Source organism: Danio rerio, chromosome 24 (assembly GCF_049306965.1).
Source record: "Danio rerio strain Tuebingen ecotype United States chromosome 24, GRCz12tu, whole genome shotgun sequence".
NCBI lineage: Eukaryota > Metazoa > Chordata > Actinopteri > Cypriniformes > Danionidae > Danio > Danio rerio.
In genome coordinates this window covers 45,329,721-45,357,453 of record NC_133199.1, presented here as the reverse complement: position 1 = coordinate 45,357,453, position 27,733 = coordinate 45,329,721, and the positions used below count along the sequence as shown (strand labels likewise).

The following is a 27,733-nucleotide window of genomic DNA, read 5'->3' as shown; positions in this document are numbered from 1 at the left end:
TGTTATAAAAGGAGTCTCAGGTGACCAACAATTGTGCATTACCGCAACACCATTTATTCCAGAACATCTGAGCCACTTTCAGTTCTAAAGTTTTCATTTTTGGTTTTATTTTATTTTTTTAAGTCTATTTAAAGCTGCAGTAGGTGATCATCTTCAGAATCATGTGTTGTGCTGGTCGAAAGTCTCTTCACAGTCCAAAAGTAAAGATTAATGAAAATGATCTAAATGTGTTTATATGTATTTTTATATTCTGGGTAAGGCATAAAACTAAAACATGTTCATCCAATTAAATATTGTCGGGCTGACAATTCCCATAATTCTTATAAGTAGTTCAAACTGTCAGCAAATGTAGATTTGAACCACTGGGCATCTCTTCATGCAGATTCACCATTTGCGTGTGGATGCGTGCATGTGCGCCGCGCGTTTATGTGCAGACGAGCAGTCACAGTTGCGAATCAAATGCTGAATAAAAACCTGTTAAACTCCTGAATCTATATTGGAGTGAGTTTTGCACGCTGGAAGAAAAATAATACCATGACTGCAGTATTTCTGTTAGGCAGGTCATGTTCTGTGTTAAACTCTTTTAGTCACGCAGAGCTGATGTAGATTGTGTTGTTATGAATGGGTTATCTGCACAGAAGTGTTGTTCAGCCACTGAAATCTCCCCGTGAAAGATTAATACGACTATTTTCAGTTTCATAAGGTCCTTTTACAGCATTGATAAAGTAGATTTATATTTAGTTTAACAACAAAACATCAGTAAATAGAGCTATTCGGCCTAGCCTACTTTACTGAGCTGAAGATGCTTTTTTATTTATATTGGGTCATTTCTGAACAATGACAGCCTGTGATGCGCTCTTTATATTGTTCACCACTACTCTGAATATTCATGTGAAATAGCATGCAAATATGGTTTAGTAATAAGTGTAATTCCTGCACACCACCGGCCAAACACTAGCTACATTTCTAAATGGTGAATGACATGATCTAGTGGGTTGTCCACTGCCATCTTTACGATGAGCATTCGTGTTTTAGGAGGCGTGGCTTTGGATGGCAGGGGAGGGACTGTGTTTCAAAGATATTATGCCAACCGGTTAGCATTTTGGCAGATCACCTACTGCACCTATAACTTGTTTGTTAATTAAATCCTGTTTTGTTATTTAGCCTATTATTTTTAAGTAACAGTGAAGTTGCATATTAACTTGATATGCAAAGAATGGGAAATAAATTCTTTTTGACATGCTGATTTTGGTAAAAATTGTGAATATAGGTAATACTCGCCTTGCAATTTTAAAATCATTGTATTTTTTTTTCCTTTGAGCAGGCAATTTTCAATTTAAATGATTGCTGCTGCAGTCTGAAAGTGTCGGTTAGGCAATGCTGACGGACACAGCTAAAGCTGGACAAATTACAGTTAATTGATTATTAATTCTGATAAGAATAACATCAACAACAAGATAATATTAATAATAAGTCTTTTATTTAAAAATGAATTTAACACATGTAATAGGTCTACAGAAATGTGAAACGAACCAAACATCATCTTTAAAATAGTCAGGCCTCAGCTCTCTGTGCTATCTCTCCCTATCATCGATACACAACACTAGTGTCAATCGGCACAACCCTATCTTGTAGTAAACATAACTCCAAACTGCAATATGGTCATTTAAATGTCGTTCGCGCATCGACGTTCAGGGGTTCGAATCAAGATCGCCATCTTTTTACGATTAACTATGCAGTCCAACTATCACTTGCCAGTAATTAACCAATCTTTTATAGTAAAATCTGTTTGTGTACTATTGGTCATACTGTATGAATTAACTCCAGAATATCTGGCATGTGAAAATACATAATTGAGCTATCCTTTCATCTTTAAATAAATTGCTTTAAGACACAATTGTATGATGTTATATAGTTAGAACAAGATTACATTTTAAATAAACCTGCCAAAGGGTCTGTCTTACCTTGTTCTGGTTACTCTGCCCTGTTCACTTAGCAGCAAATATCACTAGATAGGCTACCTGGTGCCTAAATGAAAGGGTTACCGTCTTATTCCCTGATCTTCTTGCTTTGTCTGACTGTTGTGGCTCAGTTTGTTTGTGAGGATCACTCATCTTCACGTTGTCCAAAGCAGGTGAGGAGACAGAAGCATTATGGGACTGGATGTCAGAAAAAAAACAGAGAATATCGAAATCAGAAATATTTGTCAAGACAGAACAAGCATATTCTTCTATTTCTATATTCAGGGTTTTTGCAGATATCATAATGTCAAATTTAAGACTTATTAAGACCTTTTTAAGACCATTAAGTATTAAATTTAGGACCTATATCGCAATATCAAAAACACGCATACACATAAAGAGATCAGAAGAAGAAGAAACCGACAGTAAAATCTGACAAATAAACAGAGAAGTAAAAAGCTTCTGGAACTAGGTCATATCATTAATATCATTCAGGATAATCGTTTTTAATTATTTTATAATTAATTATAAAGATTTTTATAACCATTCAAGATTTTTTAAATACATTTTTTATCTAAATGATGCATCACATGCTTTACTTCATATCTCAGACAGTTCTACCCATTAAAGTTAAATATTAATGGCAACAGATCTTGGGTTGCTCTACAATTATATTTTTTATTAAGGCAGAAATAAAAACAGAAAACAAGTACACTCACTAAAAATATTGAGGTTTTTTATTTTTTATTTTGCCCACTCAACAATTCACACAACACTTTCTGACTAGTTTAGTTATCACCAATAAAGCCTAGAAATTGGGCATCAATATACTGTAAACTGATACATATATTTATATATTCCTTTCCAGTTGAAGTCAGAATTATTAGCCCCCCTGTTTATTTTTCCCCAATTCCCGTTTAATGGAGAGCAGATTTTTTTTCAACACATTTCAAACATAATAGTTTTAATAACTCATCTCTAATAACTGATTTATTTTCTGTTTGTCATGATGACAGAAAATAATATTTGACTAGATATTTTTGAAGACACTTCTATACAGCTTAAAGTGACATTTAAAAGCCTAATTAGGTTAATTAGGTGAACTTTGCAGGTTAGGGTAATTAGGCAAAATTTTGTTACTTAATTTTAGTTTGTAACTTGTAAATTGTTTTAAATTCGAAATTGTAATATAGGTCTATACATCAGTGTAAAACCTATGCATGATGGAAAAACATTCTGTAATATTAAAACCAACTGGGTCTACACTTTTGCATAGCCTCTTTTTTTAAACAAACTTATCCCTCAGGTTTTTCCAAACTTTTACAAAAACTGTCCTCCTTTCCCACTGCTGTTGCAATTTCTAGCCAAAAAGTATTGGTCATCTGGTTCTACTTCTCCCTATGATCACGCATGGACTGATCATAAAGAAGATGTGTGTATAGGGCTGGATGATATGACAAAAATTTATATCACGATATACTTCTTAATTTCGGTCGATATGATATAAGTCCGATATCGATATGGACAATATTAAAAAGACATAAAAAAACTGCCAAGAACGCAAACAATAGATGTCTGTACCTACAAATATCTGCAAACTGAATTTGCAAAGTCTATAATACCTCCAGGCTCTTATAACTTTTCTTTTAATAAAAAAGTTTTTAAAAATTTTACTTGTTAACTTTTTCAAATGTTAACTCTCTTTATTGTATTTGGCCTTTACAAACAGACATATATATATATATATATATATATATATATATATATATATATATATATATATATATATATATATATATATATATATATATATATACACACACACACACACACACACACAGGGCTTTACATTAACACCCGGCAACACGCCAAATTCAGGTAGATTTCAGCTTTGGCGTGTTAGACAGTCACTCCCACAAGCCACTTTGCCTGGTTGAAAATAATTTTTTTTCAATTTTGTGGTTTTCCTAAAAGCAGGGTTCGACAATATAAGGATGACCCAATATGCGTGCAAATGTGATCTTAGAATCGAGAAGTAAAATAATTGTGATCACGTGAGCAGAAGAAAGCAAGTGAATACCAAATGAGAGGATGATCATTAGCCACGACAGATTACTGTAAATATTTTTGATACATGACAATAGTTATTTTTTAAAAGTCAATTGCTTTTCTTTCTTTTTTAAGAAATGTTTTATTAAATAAAAGGTATAGTATACAGCTATATTTTGCTTGTTTTGACACATTAAACATTTGTGTCTAAGAAATAATTATTGTTTTGTATGGTTATAGAGATAAATTTGGTAAATCGTTAATTTTGAGCTCTAAAAAAAGTCATGCTAGTCGTGCAAACACTATGAAACCATGACTCCTTTGCTCATGCTCATTGAGCAAGCTCATACTCGACACACAAAAAGTGAAATGATTGAGAACACGTGGACATAACACAAAATTTAAATCAAGTAATTTTAGCATGTCAACGTCAAACTTATGCATATAAAATATATTTTTCCAACAACAAAATTGTGGATAGTGAAAATGCAGAGTGGCTAGTAAAGTTGGAAATCTACTAGCCACAGTGGCTGGTGATCAAAAAAGTTAATGTCAAGCCCTGTGCATATATATATATATATATATATATATATATATATATATATATATATATATATATATATATATATATAGCTTGTTCATTCACATCTGTATTCAGGGCACACTTCAGGGCAAACTTTCTGCGACGTAGCTAACCAACTGCTGTGCTAAGCGATGGCAGCGTGTCTGTGATGTCACATGCGTGATGACGTACATCATGCTCTTTCTGATGGCTGAGCACTGACCGTCACTCAGTGACAAATGATGCAATCTAGGGATGTAACGGTATTGTAAATACCGTCATACCGCAATATTAATTTTTTCCGATATTAGCGTAGTCGCATGACTCGATAAAACTATAGGTCTTCTGAGAAAATTTGCTCAGGCGAATGAAGCGAACGGGAGGTAGTGGAAACTACAATTCCCATCAGCCCAGGGGTTGCCATCATTCTTTGCGGTCTGTTGTCGCTACAGATCCAGTAATGCGGAAATGAAGTGTGCTGCTAGAAGCGAGGATGAAAAAGACCTGGAAATGATCGAACATAAAGCGGGTGTTGTCGCCGCGCGCGTACTGAATAGCGGTGTTGTCGCGCGCGTTCTGATTAGCTGTGTTGTCGCGCGTGTTCTGATCAGCTGTGTTGTCGCGCGTGTACTGTAAAGCGGGGAGGGGGGGTTGAGCGCGCATACTCAAGAGCGGTGTTGTCGCGCGCCTACTGAAGAGCGGCACGTAGGGTGTGTTGCATCGCGGGGGCACTTTTGATCATTTTGGAAGGGCATTTTCTATCCAAGACTAAAAAGGGCATGTGCACTGCACAGGTTGAGCCCTATGTGTGCACGTGCCTGCAAGTTGGGGAATACGACTAATAACAGTCATGGGGACTGCAGAAACACAGCACACTGTTCAGATTGATGCAGACATGAGATCTCTATCTCACTCATGGTTTGTCCTCTCAAGTGGGGGAAAGACAATGCACAACGTTACCCACTGCTGTCAACCTGGGCCAAGTCATATCTCTCTTGTCCCAGAAACCTCAGTCCCAAATGAGAGGGGTTTTTTCTGTTGCAGGGGACATTGTAAATACCCAGAGATACCAGCTTTTACCAGATTATAGTTATAAGATAATTTTCCTTAAAGCCCATCTCTATCTAAGTGAGTGAGTGATTAAATGTTGAATGAAATGAGTTTTCAACAATACTAAATTGAAACTTAATTTTTTTACATGGTTTAATATTTTTTTGTTATTAAAATTGAAGTTCCTGTTTCAAAGCTTACAGATAGATGACTAATTTGTATGTCATTGACACTTTTGGCACTTTTTTGGAGTATTTTCATAAGTTTTGTTTTTTCTGTAAATGATTCAATAAATACCGTACCGTGACATTCATACCGAGGTATTACCGTACCGTGAAATTCTGATACCGTTACATCCCTAATGCAATCTATAAGATCTTAAAAATATAATTATATATATATATATATATATATGCAAATTTATATCGAAATACCGGAAATGAGTTTAAAACTCATATCACGTTACTGAAAACAATTCTATAGCGATATATATTGATATCGAATCATTGTCCAGCCCTAATGGGTGTATCAATGGGTGTATCAATAGGTGTATGCATGCATCAAGTTTATATATGCGCAAGTTTCATACATGTTTTGAACATAGTATAGGTTTATATGCGAGTAATTTATATGCTCGTGTTGATAAGCAAAGTTTTATTTAGATCCTACACGGTGCCTCATAGCCATCTGTGTCGGGAAGGTGGATGGTAAGGCGACAGGTTGACTTAAACTTAAATGATGCCTCATCTTCTGTCATTGCTTCTGACTCTCACTATGTTCTATCGGGTGGAACAGATTTGATGTGTTTCCGCTGTTAGTCGGCAGACTCGGCACCACTCTACCGCACATTTTGCAGAGCACCGAAACTAAACATTTATCGAAACTTAAAAAGCTGAATCACTTCCACACCACTGCATTCGTCTTTCCTCTCTCATCAACTAATTTGTCTGCATTCTTAGTTGTGGAAGCTTGTTCATTCACATCAGTATTCAGGGAACACATTTTGTAGCATTTTGTTGCATTCTGCGACGGAGCAGCTTAACTAACTTCTGAGCGCTGGCAGTGGCAGCGTGTCTGTGATGTACGTCATCACGCAAGTGACATCACGCTCATTCTGAGCACGAAAAGTCATTCAGTGACAAATGATACAAGGTATAAGATCTTATCTATAATAAAACAGATGTATGCAAATGTATATCGACCGGAAATGGGTTTAAAAATCATCACTGTTATTGAAAAAAATCTATCGCGATATATATTGATATCGAATTATTGTCCAGCCCTATGTGTGTACAGTCATACCTGTTTCAGACAAAAAACTCTTCAAAGTGTTTCATATTCAATTCAAATCAAATTTGAACCGCACGAACTGAAAAAACATTTTGTGAGCTCTGCCAGCCAAAATCATGTCGCGGCTGGCGGACCTCTATAAACACAGTGATGACATCACATTTACCGCGCGCACTGAGTTCAATAACAGAAAGCTAATTGGCAATTGTCGGTATAGGGCATGTCGGTCTTATTTGTAGTTGTAATAACGCAAATTACAATTGGACTAGTGAAATAGTCCTACAACACCCTGAAAACCTAGCAACAACAACAAAAAAAGAATTTAAATGAGTTTTAGATGTAGCGTTACATGGACATCGCAAAAATAAGACCTGTGCAAAAATATTTAAGACTTAGAACAGTGAATTTAGGACTTTTGAAGGCCTTAAATTTCGATTTTTTAATTTTAGAATTTTTAAGACCCCGCGGAAACCCTGTATATTCCTTCTGACCAGACTTTCTACTTATACATGTCAGTCAGTATTGCTATTTTGACTGTCAATATTACAGAATAAAGCATCCGTATAATTATGGTTGAATTTTATGTTTCATAATATAGACAATTGGTAAGTGAACCTACTGATTTCTGTAGACTCATACTACTGACCCCTACTCACCATAACCAGAATCTCCATAATTGTAGGTTATATCTTCTCCTGGAAGTATGTTGCACACAGCAAAGATATGATTTTCATTTTGCAGTTAGGAGCTTTGTGGTCATCATTTACAAGTCTCCCTTAAGACCCATCTTCTTTCGATGCATCCATGCTGAAAAACATAAAACAATCACTAAGCATAAAATACAAACAATTTTTAAAGTTTATACATTTAAGATGTACTATTTTTTTTTCTGTGACCATCTTCAAAGAGGTGTTAACAATAGTATCGAGAATTAATTCTATTTTAAAACTTGCTAATTATTTCACTAAAACTACAGATTTGATTAGAAGTGTTAATTTACATTTCACTTCCCAATTCCTGTAATATATTTTTTATGTCTGTGAGGAACATTTTTTATGAAATTGCAATCAAATATGGGAACTGATTGTAATCAGAATGATCAGAATCAGAAATACTTAAATTTTGAGATGCATAATATATTATCGGCCATATCGATATCAGCCGATAAATGCTATTTTTTTAATGTTATGGTCATCAGTCTGATATCAAAATATGGCCGATATATTTAAGCTGATAGATTACAGAATTACCTGCCTTGCACATGCGTGGGTCGAACTTGTTCAGAGTTGTGCAGTGCTTGGACATTATTGTTGGGTGATACACAATTTTCATATCATCCACCTTTGAGATCACCGATCATGATACTATAGCATAGGCCAGGGGTCACCAATCTTATTTCTAGAGGTCCAGTGCCCTGCAGGGTTTAGCTCCAACTTGCCTTAACACACCTGCCTGGGTGTTTCAAGTATACCTAGTAAGACCTTGATTATCTTGTTCAGGTGTGTTTGATTTGGGTTAGAGCTAAAATCAGCAGAACACCGGCCCTCCAAGAACAAGTTTGGTGATCCCTGGCATAGGGGCACGGCAGTGTTATGTTTGCTTATTTGCTCATTTATTTAACCACATCTAAACATATTTAATAACCTTTCGGCTAATCATACTCACCACCCAAACTTGTACTCAAGAACAAAATCCCCTCTGAATAAAGCTTCAGTGGTGAAAACTCATCCTCCTAAACAAAAGACGTTCATTAGCTGCAGTTTCTTGAAAATTAATTATTATAGGTTCATAATTGCATTTTTTTAGTTTGCATTAAATTCTACAGACTTTTGTGTTTTTATTTGAACTAATTGTTCTACTTGTCCTGTATGCTTCTCAAGCTTTATGAGAAGTGTCATTCATGTCTTTTCAGGTGCACTCAGAGGGCAATCGCCTGTAATGTTTGTTGCAATTTTAATAGTTTAAGTTCATTTGATTGACTATTTAAAAATCTGTGGATATTATCAATGCATTTATTGGATAAAATAAAATTGCTACTTTTTACTGTAAAAAGTCCCTATCCCCAGAAGTGATTAAGGTTACACAGTCATATATATATAAATGTGTAAAAGATGAAGCACTATGAATATATATTTAAAAGAAAATATGTCAAATAAATGATCAGATCTCTGTGTGGAGCACTGGCTGTTGTCAGACTCCTTGTGCAAACAAAAATTTCTCTGAATAATTACAATATATAGCTAAATGTATTTGAAAACATAGACATACTATTGAAAATTAATACTTTAATTCATTAGAGTCGTACTTCTGTGGGTATTTTGGTTAAAGTAACCTAAAAGTAATACAAAAGTAGTGTAATGCTTTTCTGAGATATTAATATTGTCATGTAACCAATCACAAAAAAAGAAATGGCAGTAACTTTTAATATATATATACTGTAATGCATTACATTTTGGAAGTAACTTGCCCAACTGTGTTCGCTATTGTTTGTTAGCACAAAGATTAGATATTAACGGGGATTTGGAACAAAATTGTTTATGCACAATGGGCTCTCTGCACAGCTAGAGTTTTAAAGCCAACGATAAACTTCCGGTGATAGCTTAATGTGGATATTTTCAATTTCACAAAGTTGTTTGTACATCATCAATGTTGTAATGTAATTACAATACATTCAGTTAAACAGACTAAAGCATTCATTTAGTTGTTCAAGCGTAAAATTAGATGAACGATGGTATAACCACTAGCGCCGTCAGTATAGCAAAAGGCTAGCGCAGATATTCCATTGAAAATACTGGGTAAAGTCTAAATCGAATACGTGGCCGGCTGGTATGTGCTATGCACATCCATATAGCAGCATTTTTATGACACGGTATAATAGGCGACGCGGTGGCACAGTAGGTAGTGCTGTCGCCTCACAACAAGAAGGTCGCTAGTTCAAGCCTGGGTCAGTTGGTGTTTCTGTGTGGAGTTTGCATGTTCTCCCTGTATTCGCGTGGGTTTCCTCGGGGTGCTCCGGTTTCCCCCACAGTCCAAAGACATGCGGTACAGGTGAACTGGGTAGGATAGAAATTGTCTGAAGTGTATGAGTGTTAATGAATGTGTATGGGTTTCTTAGTGATGGGTTGCAGCTGGAAGGGCATCCGCCGTGTAAAACATATGCTGGAATAGTTGGCGGTTCATTCTGCTGTGGCGACCCCAGATTAATAAAAGGACTAAGCTGAAAAGAAAATGAATGAATGAATGTATAACAATAATGAATATTTTTACAGTACTGTGACGGTTGGGTTTAAGGTTGGGGTGAAGGTAGGCTTTAAAAAATAAAATGTATTGGGTATTTTAATAGATAGCAGCATAAATAATACTCAATACAACTACTGTTTTTACGTTACTGTGACAGTTGGATTTAGGGTTGGGGTGGGGATAGACGTTAATAAAATACAACAAATGTGAAATTTAAGAAATAATATAAATAGTTTTCGTTAACTTTCGGCTGCAACCATATCTGATCTAGCAACAACCAAAATATAGGGGAAAAAAACTGTCATATTTTAAAGACATGGCGGGGGAAATGGACTTTAATGCAGTGCCTCTTGTCCGATCTGAAACCCACTTCATATCATATATAACAGGTAGTGAAGATTACTGAGTTTTAAAGAAATCAGATCTTAAACGTGACAATTTTGAAATGGAAAGATGTCATTGGAAGCCATTGGAGTGCCTGGCTGAAAATTAAAAGTCTGGTAATCTGTAAAATATTTTACAACATTACAGATACATTAAAAACTAATTTAAGTGTGTGTATGGTTTGCATTGGTTACTTTAACAATTATAATAGCAAAAATAATTAATGTAGTGCTTTGTTGTATATACATGTTCAGAGTTAATAAATGTTTCAACCCAATTTAATTGCAAAAGTATGATAAAGTACAACAGGTAACACTTTAAAATAAAATTAATGGATTAAAGTCAACAGGGAGAAAAAAGCTAGATTCATTACAGTTACTGTGCTTATAAAGGATAAAATAATACAACTGAATATTATTAGTGATTATCCCCATTTAGTAAAACGACTGACTTTAGTAAAACGATTGTAATCAGATTACTATAATTTTAACACATACATCAGCATTAAGAAATTATCATCACCTAAGATTAACATTAAACTTTACCAATACTTTTAATTAACTAATGTTTACTATTGAAGCCTTCTTGCACAGAGTTAATGTACAGTACAACTGACCAATAAATGTTTTAAATTTTAGTAACAGTTTCAGTTAATATTTCAACCTGTAGTAGGCCAGATGAACTTGAAAATATTATTGAAAAACAATTAAGTCTCTTAGAATGTTGCACTGTTAACAATACCACTGCAACACAACATGGATTTTACTAAAAAGAACTGTAAAAGTTTACATAATAAATAATTATTCAATGTATTTTGAGTTCCCATAATGTCAATATTGTACATGTTCATTATCATTCTATATTGAACCACTGCATAGAGAGATATAGACAGAGAGATAGAGTGTTTGTGAGTATAACTTACCTTTGTAATTGTTGATGAATTGCACTTGCAGGTTTGTCACTTTTACAACAAATGTAATGTTCTGCATCCTCTTGAGGTATTTTACGCTTTCTGTTTTTTCTTAATCCCAGCATGAAGACAAAGGGCATGTTTCCTATAAAGACTTTACGAAAAAATAAATATAATAAATTATATTATGCTAATAAATAACATAATAATAATAGCATAATACATTTTATATATTGTCTATTGTTCTGCTGAACCCAAATGATTTCACATAGATCTAGTAATGTACTTCTATCTAAAAATTTAAATCAGAAATTAAATCATAATGTAATTAAAAACAGAATAGGTAGGATGTAAATCACATCCAAGATTAATTTTCCTATATTCGTTAAACAAAGCTATAAATACATTGTTATTTAGACTGAAAACAGGGCTAGACCCACATGAACCATTTTCATGTTTTTGTAACTTTACACACCTCAAAATTATATATACTGTGATATAATAAAGACGTTATATATATATATATATATATATATATATATATATATATATATATATATATATATATATAATGTTCTGTGCGTTTGGGCAAGCTAATTAACATCATTAAAAGGCTTATTTACTTAAATTAATTTAAAATAATCACCATATTAAACAAAAAATAAAGATTTTATTTTTGGGGCAACCACACAAGCACACGCAAACACTATTTTGATCAACAGAAATGTAGTGTGTTAAACAGTATACAGCTAACATTGCTATTAAATACATTTCAACAAATATAATCGACAAAGGAATATAAGCACTAAACATACATCTTACAAAGGAAATGTTTTGTCGTGTAAGCAGTAATTATGCATTTAAATACATAAATTGATTTACCTGCTCTCCCAGGAGAGATGAGTTCGCGGGAAAAGGCGTCTCCAATTGATTGCGTCATTAGCACGTGTTTGCAAATGCCGCGCGTTCATGAGTTGAATGAGGCGCTGTGAGGGATGTGTGCTTAACACACACACACACATACACATGAACAGAGGGGTGGGGGAGGGAAACTGCAGCAGGTTCAACTTGGAGTTTGCAAAATGTATGCATCCACGTGTTGAAGTGTTCACATATTTGTTTTATGTTGAACATGCTCTTTTCATTTGACTTTTTTTTTTAGAAAACCTGATTTTCTTTGATTATGGTGCACTTTAATTTAATCTCCAAATAACTAAATAAATAAATATATATATATAATAATAAAAAATAATTATAAAATAAAAATATATATATATTTTTAAAGTAAAAAAAAAGTGAGGGGAAACCTGATAGGTGTTGTAGACTAGAATTACGTTAACAAACTAATTTTATATTATTGTCGTCGTCATCATAGTCATAGTCTCTACCCCAGGGCAGCTCTCACGAGGCGTCTGTGAGTTGACAGTGGGGGATGGGTGCTCAAGACACATACACACACATACACACGAACAGAGGGGTGGGGGAGGGGAGCTGCAGCAGGTAACACACTTCAACTTGGAGTTTGCTAAATGTATGCATCCACGTGTTGAAGTTTTCACATATTTGTTTCACATTAAACATGCTCTTTTCATTTGACTTTTTTTTTAGAAAATCCGATTTCTTTGATGGTGCACTTTAATCTCCAAACAAATAAATAAATTATATATATATATAATTTATTAATTAATAAAAACAATTGATATAAAAACAGAGATTTTTAGCGTTTTAACACAATCTTAAGGCATGTTTTCAACATGCTTCCTGATCCATCAAACATGTTTTTATTACTATATATATATATATTTATTTATTTAAGTAAAATAAAAGTGAGGGGAAACCTGATAGGTGTTGTAAACTTGAATTACATTTACAAACTAATTTAATATTATTGTTATAGTCGTAGTCTACCCCAGGGCAGCTCTCTTGAGGCTTCTGTGAGTTGACAGTGGGGGATGGGTGCTTAAAACACAAACACACACACACACATACACACGAACAGAGGGGTGGGGGAGGGGAATTGCAGCAGGTAACACACTTCAACTTGGAGTTTGCTAAATGTATGCATCCACGTGTTGAAGTTTTCACATATTTGTTTCACATTAAACATGCTCTTTTCATTTGACTTTTTTTTTAGAAAACCCGATTTCTTTGATAACAATGCACTTAAATTTAATCTCCAAACAAATTAATACATTTCTTTATTTATTATATATTTATTTATTAATAATAAACAACTGATATAAAAACAGGGATTCCTGATCTATCAAGCATGTAGTTTGTATTTCTTTTTTTTACTATATATATTCATTCATTCATTCATTCATGGGGTCGCCACAGCGGAATGAACTGCCAACTTATATAGTAAAAAAATGAAATACAAACTACATGCTTGATAGATCACATACACATTTTTATTATAGGTTTTTTAAGTAAATGAAAGTGAGGGGACAGCAGACCCTCAATTTAACCTCTAAACACATCTGATCGTACTAATTTGAGCTTCCAGAACTGGTTTGACACAGTATCACCAGTGATAAAATCAATCTCTAGTAACTCACTCACTCACTCACTCATTCACTCACTCACTCAGTATCCTTCAGCATAGTTACTGATTTATCAGGGGTCGCCACAGCGGAATGAACTGCTAACTACTCTGGCATGTTTCCTACAGCAGGCCCATCTGCTACGCCACTGCCTAATCCCTACCCCTAAACCTCACTCACTGACTCACTCACTCACTGTCCTTCAGCATAGTTACTAATTTATCAGGGGTCGCCACAGCAGAATGAACCGCTAACTACTATGACATATTTTTCCTACAGCGGGCCCATCCGCTACGCCACTGCCTAATCCCTACCCCTAAACCTACCTCACACACTCACTCACTCACTGTCCTTCAGCATAGTTACTAATTTATCAGGGGTCACCACAGCAGAATGAACCGCTAACTATTCTGGCACATGTTTCATACAGTTGGCCCTTCCGCTACGCCACTGCCTAATCCCTACCCCTAAACCTCACTCACTCACTGTCCTTCAGCATAGCTACTGATTTATCAGGGGTCGCCACAGAGGAATGAACCACTAACTACTCTGACATGTTTTATACAGCGGGCCCATTTGCTACGCCACTGCTTAATCCCTACCCCTAAACCTCACTCACTCACTCACTCACTATCCTTCAGATAAGTTACTGATTTATCAGGGGTCACCACAGCAGAATGAACCGCTAACTACTCTGGCATATGTTTCACACAGCGGGCCCATCCGCTACGCCACTGCTTAATCCCTACCCCTAAACCTCACTGACTCACTTCAGCATAGTTACTGATTTATCAGGGGTCGCCACAGCGGAATGAACCACTAACTACTCTGACATGTTTTATACAGCTGGCCCATTTGCTACGCCACTGCTTAATCCCTACCCCTAAACCTCACTCACTCACTCACTCACTCACTCACTCACTCACTCACTGTCCTTCAGCATAGTTACTGATTTATCAGGGGTCGCCACAGCAGAATGAACCTCTAACTACTTTGGCATATGTTTCACACAGCGGGCCCATCCGCTACGCCACTGCTTAATCCCTACCCCTAAACCTCACTCACTCACTCACTGTCCTTCAGCATAGTTACTGATTTATCAGGGGTCGCCACAGCAGAATGAACCTCTAACTACTCTGGCATATGTTTCACACAGCGGGCCTATCCGCTACGCCACTGCTTAATCCCTACCCCTAAACCTCACTCACTCACTCACTCACTGTCCTTCAGCATAGTTACTGATTTATCAGGGGTCGCCACAGCAGAATGAACCTCTAACTACTCTGACATATGTTTCACACAGCGGGCCTATCCGCTACGCCACTGCTTAATCCCTACCGCTAAACCTAACTCACACACTCACTCACTATCCTTCAGCATAGTTACTTATTCATCAGGGGTCGCCACAGCGGAATGAACCGCTAACTACTCTGGCATGTTTCATACAGCGGGCCCATTTGCTACGCCACTGCATATTTTATACAGTGGGCCCATCATTTTCACTCACACTAATACACTACTGCTAATGTAGTTGATCAGTACCACTATAGCGCATGGGTTTGGACTGTGGAGGAAACCTACGCCGACACGGGGAGAACATTCAAACTCCACACAGAAATGCCAACTGGCCCAGATGACACTCGAACCAGCGACCTTCTTGCTGTTAGACAACTTCTTGTCGGCATAAACCTAGCCATAACTGTAAATTATTCTCAATATCAGAGAGGATGATTAGTCGTACAACAATGATGTAGAAGCATGTAACCCTCAATGTAAATCAACCTTAACATAAAATGTGAACTTATTCATCAATCTGATTGACTAATAGAAATGTTGTTCCAGGTTCAACAGGTCAAGGGTGTCAAACTCAGTTCCTGGAGGGCCACAGCCCTGCACAGTTTAGTTCCCAGCCTGCTTCAACAAACCTTTAGGTTTCAAACCATAGACATTATAATAGAAAGCTAAACGCCTCATGGTCCGCTTCAGTCCGTTGTTCCGATAAATCAACGAGGTTAATCCGGTTATGACTGCTCTATAAACAGAGGCAACTGAACAGAGGAGCTGCTGTTTTGCCTGATATAAAATATAAGAACAGTATATTTTCTTAACTGATTATAATTTTATGGTGTCAAAAAAAAAAAAAAAAAAACTTCCTGGCAGGTCTGTTGGAGCTAAATTCAGCAGGATTATGGCCCTCCATAACCAAGTTTGGACACCCCTGGTTTAAAGTGATCTATTGTCTGGGTTGGTGTTGTATATCCAATTTAAACTAGCTTGTAATAAGCTGCCAGTACATTTCCTGTTATTTTACAGACGTATTTCTCTAGATATTATTTCTTATACACTTTATCATTCAAATACTGAAATGTCAATAAAAGTCACTTTGTTAAACTGTAGAGTTGAATTTTCAACATCAAAAAAAGTGGACAGAGCAGAGATCAACATCCCATAATTAATTTTGTTATGAGTTTAGTTTTTTGTAATGCATATACTGTATAAATGGCTCTAAATAGCTGTCCCACAGTAAAAACTCTTCATGGTAAAACGGTATAGTTGTTGTACCAAACAATGAATTAGTTATAACAAAGTTATACTTTTCAAGTTCATAAAAGTGATATCAAGGCTTGTTAATGGGGCATCTATCTATTATAATGTCTGTTTCAAACAAGCCTGGAGGACTCAATTAGTTTGATCAGGGATGTTTCATTGAAGTAAAGCTGAACTGTGACCTGTAGCCTTCCAGGAAGAGTTTCACACATGTGAGATGTTGATCCAAGAACATGTTCCACTAGGTGAAATCACAATATCTGTGTATTCAGCACTCTCATTATGCAAAAAGCACAAGTTTAATAGAAACAGTGAATGCAAAGCAAGGCAACTAAAACTTCTGTCAATGAGAGACTGACTGTCTTCATACAGAGCTCAGTCTGAGGCCTACCCTCTGACCAGGCTGATCAGGCTCTTTCATCCTCCTCATCCTCCTCATCCTCCTTCTTTTCCTTCCCTCTTTTCAGGCTGTCGCCATTGTTCATATCTAAAATTGTAACACCTGTGTCTATTCTGGCTCATATTTTGCACATGCAGCTGTGAAAAAAATAATACAGAACTGGCACACATTCATACAGCTATCGTATCATTCCAAGTGTTTTATTTGTTTTTAACTGTCACTCTTTTTGTGTGGTGTTTTGTAACAAGAGCATCACAGTGCAAATCTGTTATAGTGGACACACATCTGTTTAGACCTTTGTGTAAAGAGTGTCTGAAACTGCCTGAGCTTAAGTTATTACAGAAAGACCATGGCTTTATTCCATTAAGAATTTGGCTGAAAAATATCAAATGCATGTAGTATTAATAGATTATTATTATTATCAGTGTTGGGTAAACGATTTAAAAAAAGTAATGAATTACTACAACATTAAAGTTGTATTTACAGCTCTTCCAAAATACTTATCAATATTTCTTGAAACTAGTAACTGAACACACAAACAAATATCCACAAATACACTACAGCAATGGACTTGTAGTTTTGTAGAATTGGTGTTAATAAGGTAAGAGTGAAGAGTTTCAGTGAGTCTGTGTCAGTTTTCACGTTTAGTGTCTGAGCATTTAAAAAAGGCTGTAAATTGCTTTTCTACCATATCTAAAATATAATTAAATTACTCAAGAAGAAATGTAATCACTTCACTCAATACTATCAGAATCTCTATAAATCTCAGTGCATAGGAAATATAAATCAAACATTTTTTATTCTTTAAATATAATTTAAACCTGGCCTTTTAGCTTTCCTAACTTAAACAAATACTTTATTATCAACATGTTATTTAGATAACAAACAGAACTCTGGAAAAAGTTAAACATATAAAAAGTTTCCAAGTGATTTAACTATATATTATACTATAGATATATATATATATATATATATATATATATATATATATATATATATATATATATATATATATATATATATATATATATATATATATATATAATATATATATATATATATATATATATATATATATATATATATATTATATTATATTATAGAACTGGCAAATGTCTTAATTCATTGTTTACATTTGAATGAAATAAACAGGCTTGAAGTATTTCTTATTTTATTATTTTTTACATTTTTTAAGTTTTAGAAAAAATATATATTCACTTTGTGATTTCGTTACAGTAATTTAACTGATTATTTTGGACTATACTCCCATCACTGATTATATTTATCTTTATCTAAAATGTAATTAAATTACTCAATAAGAAATTTATTCACTCATACTATTTATAATATATGTAAATCTCAGTGCAAAGGAAATATAAATAATACACTTTTCATTCTTTAGAAAAATGATTTAAACCTGGCATTTTAGCTTTCTTAACTTAAACAAATACTTATTAACATGTATTTAGATAAACAGAACTCTGGAAAAAAAGTTAAACATGTATACAAAAAGTTTCCAAGTGATGATACCATTTATTATACACGGATATACATCAAATTATATATTATATTCCGCCTAATTTCCTCCCGGTTGGACTCGGAGCTCCTCTCCTCCTTTCGTTCCCGGGCAGCTGAGCTCTTTGTAGCCGGAGGGAGCGTAGCTGCGGGCGGGGGAGGTGCGCGGTGCGGTCGCTGACAGTGTAGGACAGACAGACAGTTCAAACAACACACAAACCAGGAAAACGTTTGATTCTGTTGCGTGTCGCTCTCGCGGGCCGTTTCGCGCTATTATGCCACAGTATTTCTCGGATCTGCTACTGTACCGCCTAAGTTACATACTGTAACTTACTTCCGTGTTATCCGTTCCCTCGGGGATACAACGCGATCTGCGCAGAAACAGTACGATTCAAACCTAGAATAAAGTACCGTGCTTAAGGACACCAAATATAAGGCTTTCTTGACGCAGTTTGGTCATTTTCATTTAAATACTAATTAAAGTGCAATTTTATTCATACTGTCTCTTTTATTCTGTGAAGTAACCATAGTAACTTGCTGCCGCCATCTTTATTTTTACGCACTTCGCCTCTGATTCGTCAGATCAATAGGGGGCGTGACATCCTCCTTGTATCTTTCTGATTGGCCAGATCCCAAAAGTGTGTATCATTGCGTCATTGCAGTTCTCCTAGAGGGCGCTGTGTTATACACACTTTTGGGGTGGGGGGATACACACTTAGATACACAAATCATGTAAAAGTGCATTTTGAGGACAAGTGAGATTTTAAGCCAGGACACCATTTTGAAGCATGCTGAATACTGCTATATGGTCAGACAAATGAGGACCAAGAAAAAGTCCTCATTTGTCAAGGTGGTCCTCATTTTACTGGTGTGTACTCTGGCGAAAGTCCTCATTTTGGACATAAGCAAGTACACTCTATTCTGCTGAATAACACACACTCATCAAGGGCACAGAAACCTTCTGCATTCCTCCGTCACTGTCAGAGTCACTGACACACTCCTGCTGCTGATGATGATGATGTTCAGTGTTTTACAGATTCACCAATCAGGACTGTCTGACCATCCATCACGTATCAATACATCCATCCATTCATCCATCAATACTTTCTGTCCATCCATCCATCCCTCCATCCATCCATCCATCCATTCATCCACCAATAAATTCTGTCCATCCATCCATCCATCCATTCATCCACCAATATATTGTCTATCCATCCATCCATCCATCCATCCATCCATTCATCCATCAATATATTCTGTCCATCCATACATCCATACATCCATCCATCAATATATTCTGTCCATCCATTCATCTATCCATCCATCCCTCCCTCCATCCGTCCATCCATCCATCCATACATTCATCCATCAATATATTCTGTCCATCCATCCATCTATCCAAACATCCAACCATACATCCATCAATATATTCTGTCCATCCCTCCATCCGTCCATCCATCCATCCATCCATCAATATATTCTGTCCATCCATTCATCTATCCATCCATCCCTCCCTCCATCCGTCCATCCATCCATCCATACATTCATCCATCAATATATTCTGTCCATCCATCCATCTATCCAAACATCCAACCATACATCCATCAATATATTCTGTCCATCCCTCCATCCGTCCATCCATCCATCCATCCATCCATCAATATATTCTGTCCATCCATTCATCTATCCATCCATCCCTCCCTCCATCCGTCCATCCATCCATCCATACATTCATCCATCAATATATTCTGTCCATCCATCCATCTATCCAAACATCCAACCATACATCCATCAATATATTCTGTCCATCCCTCCATCCGTCCATCCATCCATCCATCCATCAATATATTCTGTCCATCCATTCATCTATCCATCCATCCCTCCCTCCATCCGTCCATCCATACATCCATACATTCATCCATCAATATATTCTGTCCATCCATCCATCTATCCAAACATCCAACCATACATCCATCAATATATTCTGTCCATCCCTCCATCCGTCCATCCATCCATCAATATATTCTGTCCATCCATTCATCTATCCATCCATCCCTCCCTCCATCCGTCCATCCATACATCCATACATTCATCCATCAATATATTCTGTCCATCCCTCCATCCGTCCATCCATCCATCAATATATTCTGTCCATCCATTCATCTATCCATCCTTCCATCCCTCCCTCCATCCATCCGTCCATCCATCTATCCATACATTCATCCATCAATATATTCTGTCCATTCATCCATCCATACATCCAACCATACATCCATCAATATATTCTGTCAATCCATCCATTCATTCATTCATCCATCAATATATTCTGTCCATCCCTCCATCCGTCCATCCATCCATCCATCCATCCCTCCATCCGTCCATCCATCCATCCATACATTCATCCATCAATATATTCTGTCCATCCATTCATCTATCCATCCATCCCTCCATCCATCCCTCCCTCCATTCATCCATTCATTCATTCATTCATTCATTCATTCATCCATCAATATATTCTATCCATCCCTCCATCCGTCCATCCATCAATATATTCTGTCCATCCATCCATCCATCCCTCCATCCATCCTTGAATAAATAGATATTTGTAGTGTATAAAACAGATCAATCAAACACACGACAGCTATTCACATGTTCAGGGAATGTAAACAAATACTATGGTACATGTGTCTAAAAACAGCCCCTCATATTCCCTCAGCACACCTCGGCTTTCAGCTCCTAAAAGCAGAGAGTGCAGCTCGACCCCTTCAGAGCAACCCGCAATTAAAATCTGTGATTGCTGCAATTAGCTGGAGATGATCTGCGAGTGAACGGACTGATTGATAATTGAATTAAGAGGGGTTTAGGTTAATCAGACACGGATGAATTATTTCACAAAGGTTAATAGAATCAATAATTTCAGTTCGGGAATCCTCTGCTCGCTGGCTAATCGGCTACAGGAGGTTGAGCTGTAAATCCTGTGAACGAGAGCCGTCAGACTCCTTCATTCACACAGAAAAGAGGATTTATTTCTAAAATCACACCAGCCACGTAGAAATGCATCATTAATCATAACTTTACTGCAGCACATTCAATATTATATTAATGGAGACGCTTTATTATTCAGTAAGAACAGCCTCATGTGTTTAAAACTATAGTTAGAGTTTATGATAATATAAATAATAATTAAAATATTATTAAATCAAGAAGCCTTTTACTAGACAAGCAAAAATATTGCCTTGTTTTAGAAATAAGTTGTTTTTTAAATGTTCACAACGATATTTTGTGTATAATCTTTGTTCATATACAATATTCATTCATTTTCCTTCAGCTTAGCCCTTTATTTATCAGAGGTCACCACAGTGGAATGAACCCCCAACTATTCCAGCATGTCTTACGCACCAGATGCCTTTCTGGCTGCAACCCAGTACTGGGAAACACCCATACACACTCATTTACTCACACACACTACAGCCATTTTAGGTCATCATTTCGCCCACACCAACACGGGGAGAACATGAAAACTCCACACAGGCCACAGACCCAGCCGGGACTCGAACCAGCGACCTCCTTGCTGTGAGGCCACAGTGCAAACCACTAAGCCACCGTGCCACCCTCATTTCAACATTATTTCTGAAAATAAGACTACACTTTGTGCTCGTCTAGAAAATGCCTCTTGATTTAAGATTTTTAAAAATATTTGAACTAGAAACAAGACAGACACTCTTAAGTAAGAACTGCATTTATTTGTCAGCGTTTCTCGTGAGCCTCAGGCCGTCGTCTTCAGCCGGTTAATTAAATGTGTTCAGAGGAAACTCTTGGCCAACATCTCGGCCAGAGGATTATCCCGTCTGAAGACTGTCCTGTTGAAGCAAACATGGAGTCGCTGTGTTTTCCAGGAATTATCCAGTGTTTCACGCTCATATGCTTCTGCTCCAGCCATTTGGCTGTTGGGTGTGTGTGTGTGTGTGTGTGTGTGTGTTTGTCAGACATGTTTGCTAGATTTTACTGGATACTCAAACATTGTTGCATATAATACAGGGGGAAAACCCTTGTACATGTTTATATACCTTATAATAATTATAAAATAAATGGGGGGGGGGGGGGGCATCATGCTTTATAAATATTTAGAAATGTTATACTGTTTATAAAATATTAATAATAAATAAATAATAAAACTTATAGTGTGTATATATATATATATATATATATATATATATATATATATATATATATATATATATATATATATATATATATATATATATATATATAATATTCAAATAGGCAATATTTATACTATGTATATACAGTGCTTAGCATAGAGTACATAACATTTAGCAAATAAATATTTTATATCAGTGAATATAGGTCATATTTTTGTGCATTTGAACAGAAGATACTTATTAAACAGATATATTTATTAAAATAATATTTTAGTCACTAAACATATTTAGAAATAGAAAGTAAACACAATTAAATTCAAACAAAATTGTATATATTTCTGTTTTTCTTGGTTTTTTAAACTTGTATTTAATATTTCTGTATCATATAAATTTGGCTGTACTATTTTTATTGTAAGTTATTATGTTAGATCAGCTCTAGATTTGGCTTCAGTACTGAGTAATCTAATGTATATGCACAAATATAATATTGTAGAGCTTCCTATTAAACATCAATTTAAAAGAGAGATGTGTGCGGGAGTGTACGCTGTATATGCTGAGCACTGTTTATGCAATGTATTTGGAGAATCCTTCATCTCTTTCTTTGTACACTATATAATTTGTCCTTTACGTATACTGTTTACACACACAGCTGAAAACAAATATATTAGTCCTCCTTTTTCACATATTTTCCAGTTTATCAAGCACATTTTTTACAATATTTTCCTATTATATTTTATTTACAAATAGTTCAAAGATGGCTAAGATCAATGTTTTTAGCTCCATTAAGGTTCTTAAGCCTTTATATTACAAGAATAACTTACACAATGGAAGGAAGATTATTTCAAAACATAATAAAATTAATAACTCATCTCTTATAACTGATGTATTTTCTCTTTGTCATGATGACAGCACATAATATTAGACTAGATATTCTTCAAGACACTAGTGTTCAGCTTAAAGTGACATGTAAAGGCTTCACTAGGGTAATTGGGGTAAAGTTAGGGTAATTAGGCAAGTCATTGTATAACAGTGGTTTGTTCTGGAGACTATCCAACACTAATATTGCTGAAAGGGCCAATAATATTGACCTTAAAATGGGTTTAAAACAATTAAAAACTGCTTTTATTCTAGCTGAAATAAAACAAATAAGACTTTCTCCAGAAGAACAAACATTAGAGGAAACACTGTGAACAACTCCTGAATCTGTTCAACATCAGATTAGGGAATATTTGAAAAAATCCACAGGAGGGTGAATAATTCTGACTGCAACTGTATATGCACTATAGATTAATTCTGTATATTAACTGTGTTATTGTGTGTGTAGTGTTTATCAGGTGGTGGTTGAGGAGGAGCGTCCGCGCCGCTCACAGAGAGCCGCTGAGATCCTGCGCTGTTACCCGATTCCAGTCCACTTCCAGAATGTGTCCGCCTTCAACTCTCCGTATTACTTCAGTGCCGAGTTTCCAGCCGCACGCATCCAGGCGCCGCTGCCGTTCACTGTAGGAGACAACCGCACGTATGAGGGATACTGGAACCTTCCGCTGCTGCCACACAAGAGCTACAGCGTCTACTATCAGGCCGTCAGCACCGCCAACGGGGTGAGGAAACACACACACTGCGTCTCAAATGACCCACTATGCACTTATACACTACACACTTATGTGTTATGTCAGATTACGTGTTCATGGCGGTCACTAGAGAGCATTTGATTGGTCAGGAGACTTGATGAGAAACTGAAGTACGAGGAGGATGTGAATAAAACTGCTGATCCATTTAGGCAGAAGTGGCAAACTTGTTTATATCAGTTTAATGGTGTGCACTCGCTTATAGGTATCCTAAAACTAACAATACTGACACATCTAAAGAGCTTTATTTTAACTTCATGGGACTTTTTTAGATCGCCGTTGTTTCCCTCAATTATAAAGGTGCTGCCTAAAATAACCCTTAAATATTACTCAATGGTTTCTAATAGTGAAACTGAATAAAACAATCGGAATTTCTCTTAAATGACTTTTCCCCTTTAAGTAAACTGTTAAGTGTTGGATAAAGAGCCGTTGATGTCATTTCCCTAAGTGTAGTCTAATGTTGGGAAAACTCCACCTTGAGAGTTTCACAAACGCAATTAATGATGAAAAACTGCTGCCAGAATATGAATTTGCAATAAACAAACAAACAAACAAACAAACCATGCCTGCTGTTTTCTCCTTTAATATTCTGTTTCTCCATGAACTGCATCGCAATATAAAATAAAAAGTTCATACACTCACCGGCCACTTTATTAGGTACACCTGTCTAGCCAATCACATGGCAGCAGCTCACTGCGTTTAGGCATGTAGACATGGTCAAGAGGATCTGCCGCAGTTCAAAGCGAGGATCAGAATGGGGAAGAAAGGGGATTTAAGAGACTTTGAGCGTGGCATGGTTGTTGCTGCCAGACGGGCTGCTCTGAGTATTTCAGAAACTGCTGATCTACTGGGATTTTCACGCACAACCATCTCTAGGCTTTACAGAGAATGCTCCGACAAAGAGGAAATATCCAGTGAGCGGCAGTTCTGTGGGCGCAAATGCCTTGTTGATGAGGCCAGAGGTCAGAGGAGAATGGCCAGACTGGTTCCAGCTGATAGAAAGGCAACAGTAACTCAAATAAGCACTCGCTACAACCGAGCTCTGCAGAAGAGCATCTCTGAACACACAACACGTCCAACCTTGAGGCGGATGGGCTACAGCAGCAGAAGAGCACACCGGGTGCCGCTCCTGTCAGCTAAGAACAGGAAACTGAGGCTACAATTCACACAGACTCACCAAAACTGGACAATAGAAGATTGGAGAAACGTTGCTGCTCTGATGAGTCTCCATTTCTGCTGACACATTCGGATGCTCGGCTCACAATTTGGCCTCAACAGCATGAAAGCATGGATCATCCTGCCTTGTATCAGCGGTTCAGGCTGGTGGTGGTGGTGTAATGGTGTGGGGGAGATTTTCTTTGGGTCCATTAGTACCAATTGAGCATCAACGCCACAGTCTACCTGAGTATTGCTGCTGACCATGTCCATCCCTTTATGAGCACAGTGTCTCCATCTTCTGATGGCTACTTCCAGCAGGATAACGCAGCATGTCATAAAGCTCAGTCATCTCAGACTGGTTTCCTGAACATGACGATGAGTTCACTGTACTCAAATGGCCTCCACAGCCACCAGAGCTCAATCCAATAGAGCAGCTTTGGGATGTGGTGGAACGGGAGATTGGCATCATTGATGTGCAGCCGACAAATCTGCAGCAACTGTGTGATGCTATCATGACAACATGGAGCAAAATCTCTGAGGAATATTTCTAGTAGCTTGCTGAATCTGTGACACCAGGGATTAAAGCAGTTCTGAAGACAAATGAAGTCCATCCTGGTACTAGTGAGGTGTACCTAATAAAGTGGCCAGTCAGTGAGTGTATGTTCTGATTAAACTAAACTCTTCACTTTCTTTCTGAGCACGCACCAAACTTGTCACTTCTGTAATCTGATTGGATCAGAGCATTATCATCTCCACCTCGTTCACCTGTAGTGTCTGAAACTCCTCATATAAATAAATAACTCTGTGTTTTTCACTGACCTGTGATCATCTTGGAAGGAGAAAAACAGGCGTTCAGTGAAAGTGAAGTTGGTAATTAGCAGGCAGTGGGCCGAGAATAATGTAAACGCTGTCACTTTCTGCCCTTTGCAGTGAAAAGCAACTCATTTTTTTGTATTGTTATTTATTGCGAGGGCCTAAACGCTGCTCCTGTTCTCAGTCTGATGCACTTGCCATTAAAACAGCGCCATCATTGACTTTGATGAATGGCGTGCGCTGCGACCGGCACCTGCGCAACTTTACTGCGGTTTAAGCTTCTCGTTGCATTAAATAAGCTTTCCAGCGTTTGCCGTCGCGTGCTGCATGTTGTCCTTTTAATTGCTCCCAATTAGCAGAGCGCCAGCAATTACAGGAGGCAGTTTCTGTTCTCCCCGGCGACACGCGTTTACTGAGAAACAAAAGTCCAGGATTCGCTGACCTTCCTCCACTCCTCCAATTATTTCCGTTTAGAAGTTTCCACATTTATTGTGTGCTTCACAACAACAGCGGCGGCGGCGGCGGCGGCAGCGCTCAATGTTTTGGCAAGGTCAAATTCTGGCCCTGTGTTTTCAGAGATGCTTATTAGCAGATTCAGATTCCACTTTTTTTAAGCAAATTTTACAGAAATCTGAGCATGGACTGTGTGTTTATTGGAAGCTGATGAACAAATAAACATGTTAGAGAGCTCTTGATTCTGTACTGATGTTTATTATTAATAATGCTTATTATTATTTCATCAAATCTGATGGTTATTGCTGTCTATAAGGTGTAATGCAGAATAGATCATCTCAATGTGGTGATGACGTTGGCCCATGAACATCTCCTGTTTGTTTCAAACTATTTCACACCTGAAACAAGAGGCGATTCAATCATAACTCGACGTTTTAACGTTATTTATCAATATTTGCTTCGTTTTGGATTCTCGGAAGCTATAGAAATGAAAAATGTAAAACAGTGAATACACTAGGACCATTGTTATTGTTTACATTCCTCAAGATTGTCTATAAGATATCGTCTCTATTGCAGAGTGCTGTAGTTGCTTTTTTCTGAGTTTATCAGCTACACTAGTGCACTATCATTGCCATAATGTAGTACATTAAAGCAGTGTACACATTACACACTGCATACTAGATAATGCACACTGGAAACTGCACACACTGCATACTAAATAATGCACACTGGAAACGACACACACTGCTTACCAGATAATGCACAATGGACACTATACACACTGCTTACTAGACACTATAAACCGCATGTTAGATAATACACACTACACAAATTACATACTAGACATGGCACACAGCATACTAGATAATGCAACACTAGACACTGCACATTACTTTATTATTATTATCAATATTATTAACAGTATTATTATTGTTATTAACACTATACTATTATTATTATTATTATTATTATTATTATTATTATTAATAGTAATCATCATCAAAGTAAAATAATTAATATAATAATAATAAAAATGATAATAATAATAATAATAATGGTAATAATAATGA

The 27,733-nt window shown here is 36.5% G+C and overlaps 1 protein-coding gene and 1 long non-coding RNA gene across 2 annotated transcripts in view; one reads left to right on the top strand and one right to left on the bottom strand.

The window, feature by feature from the left end:
• ptprma (protein tyrosine phosphatase receptor type Ma) overlaps window positions 1-27,733 on the top strand; it is a gene marked incomplete at both ends in the record, with an annotated part of 269,837 nt that overhangs the window by 177,811 nt on the left and 64,293 nt on the right. The window contains 1 exon segment of the mRNA NM_001018133.2: window positions 23,939-24,212. Within this exon segment, the coding sequence (NP_001018143.1) occupies window positions 23,939-24,212 (274 nt within the window).
• Window positions 1,459-12,378, bottom strand: LOC101886722 (uncharacterized). Its single transcript, XR_012399618.1, has 5 exons — window positions 12,329-12,378; window positions 11,459-11,600; window positions 8,578-8,644; window positions 7,569-7,719; window positions 1,459-2,159 (listed from the first exon to the last, which is right to left on the bottom strand). It is a non-coding gene; the product is annotated as an uncharacterized lncRNA (long non-coding RNA).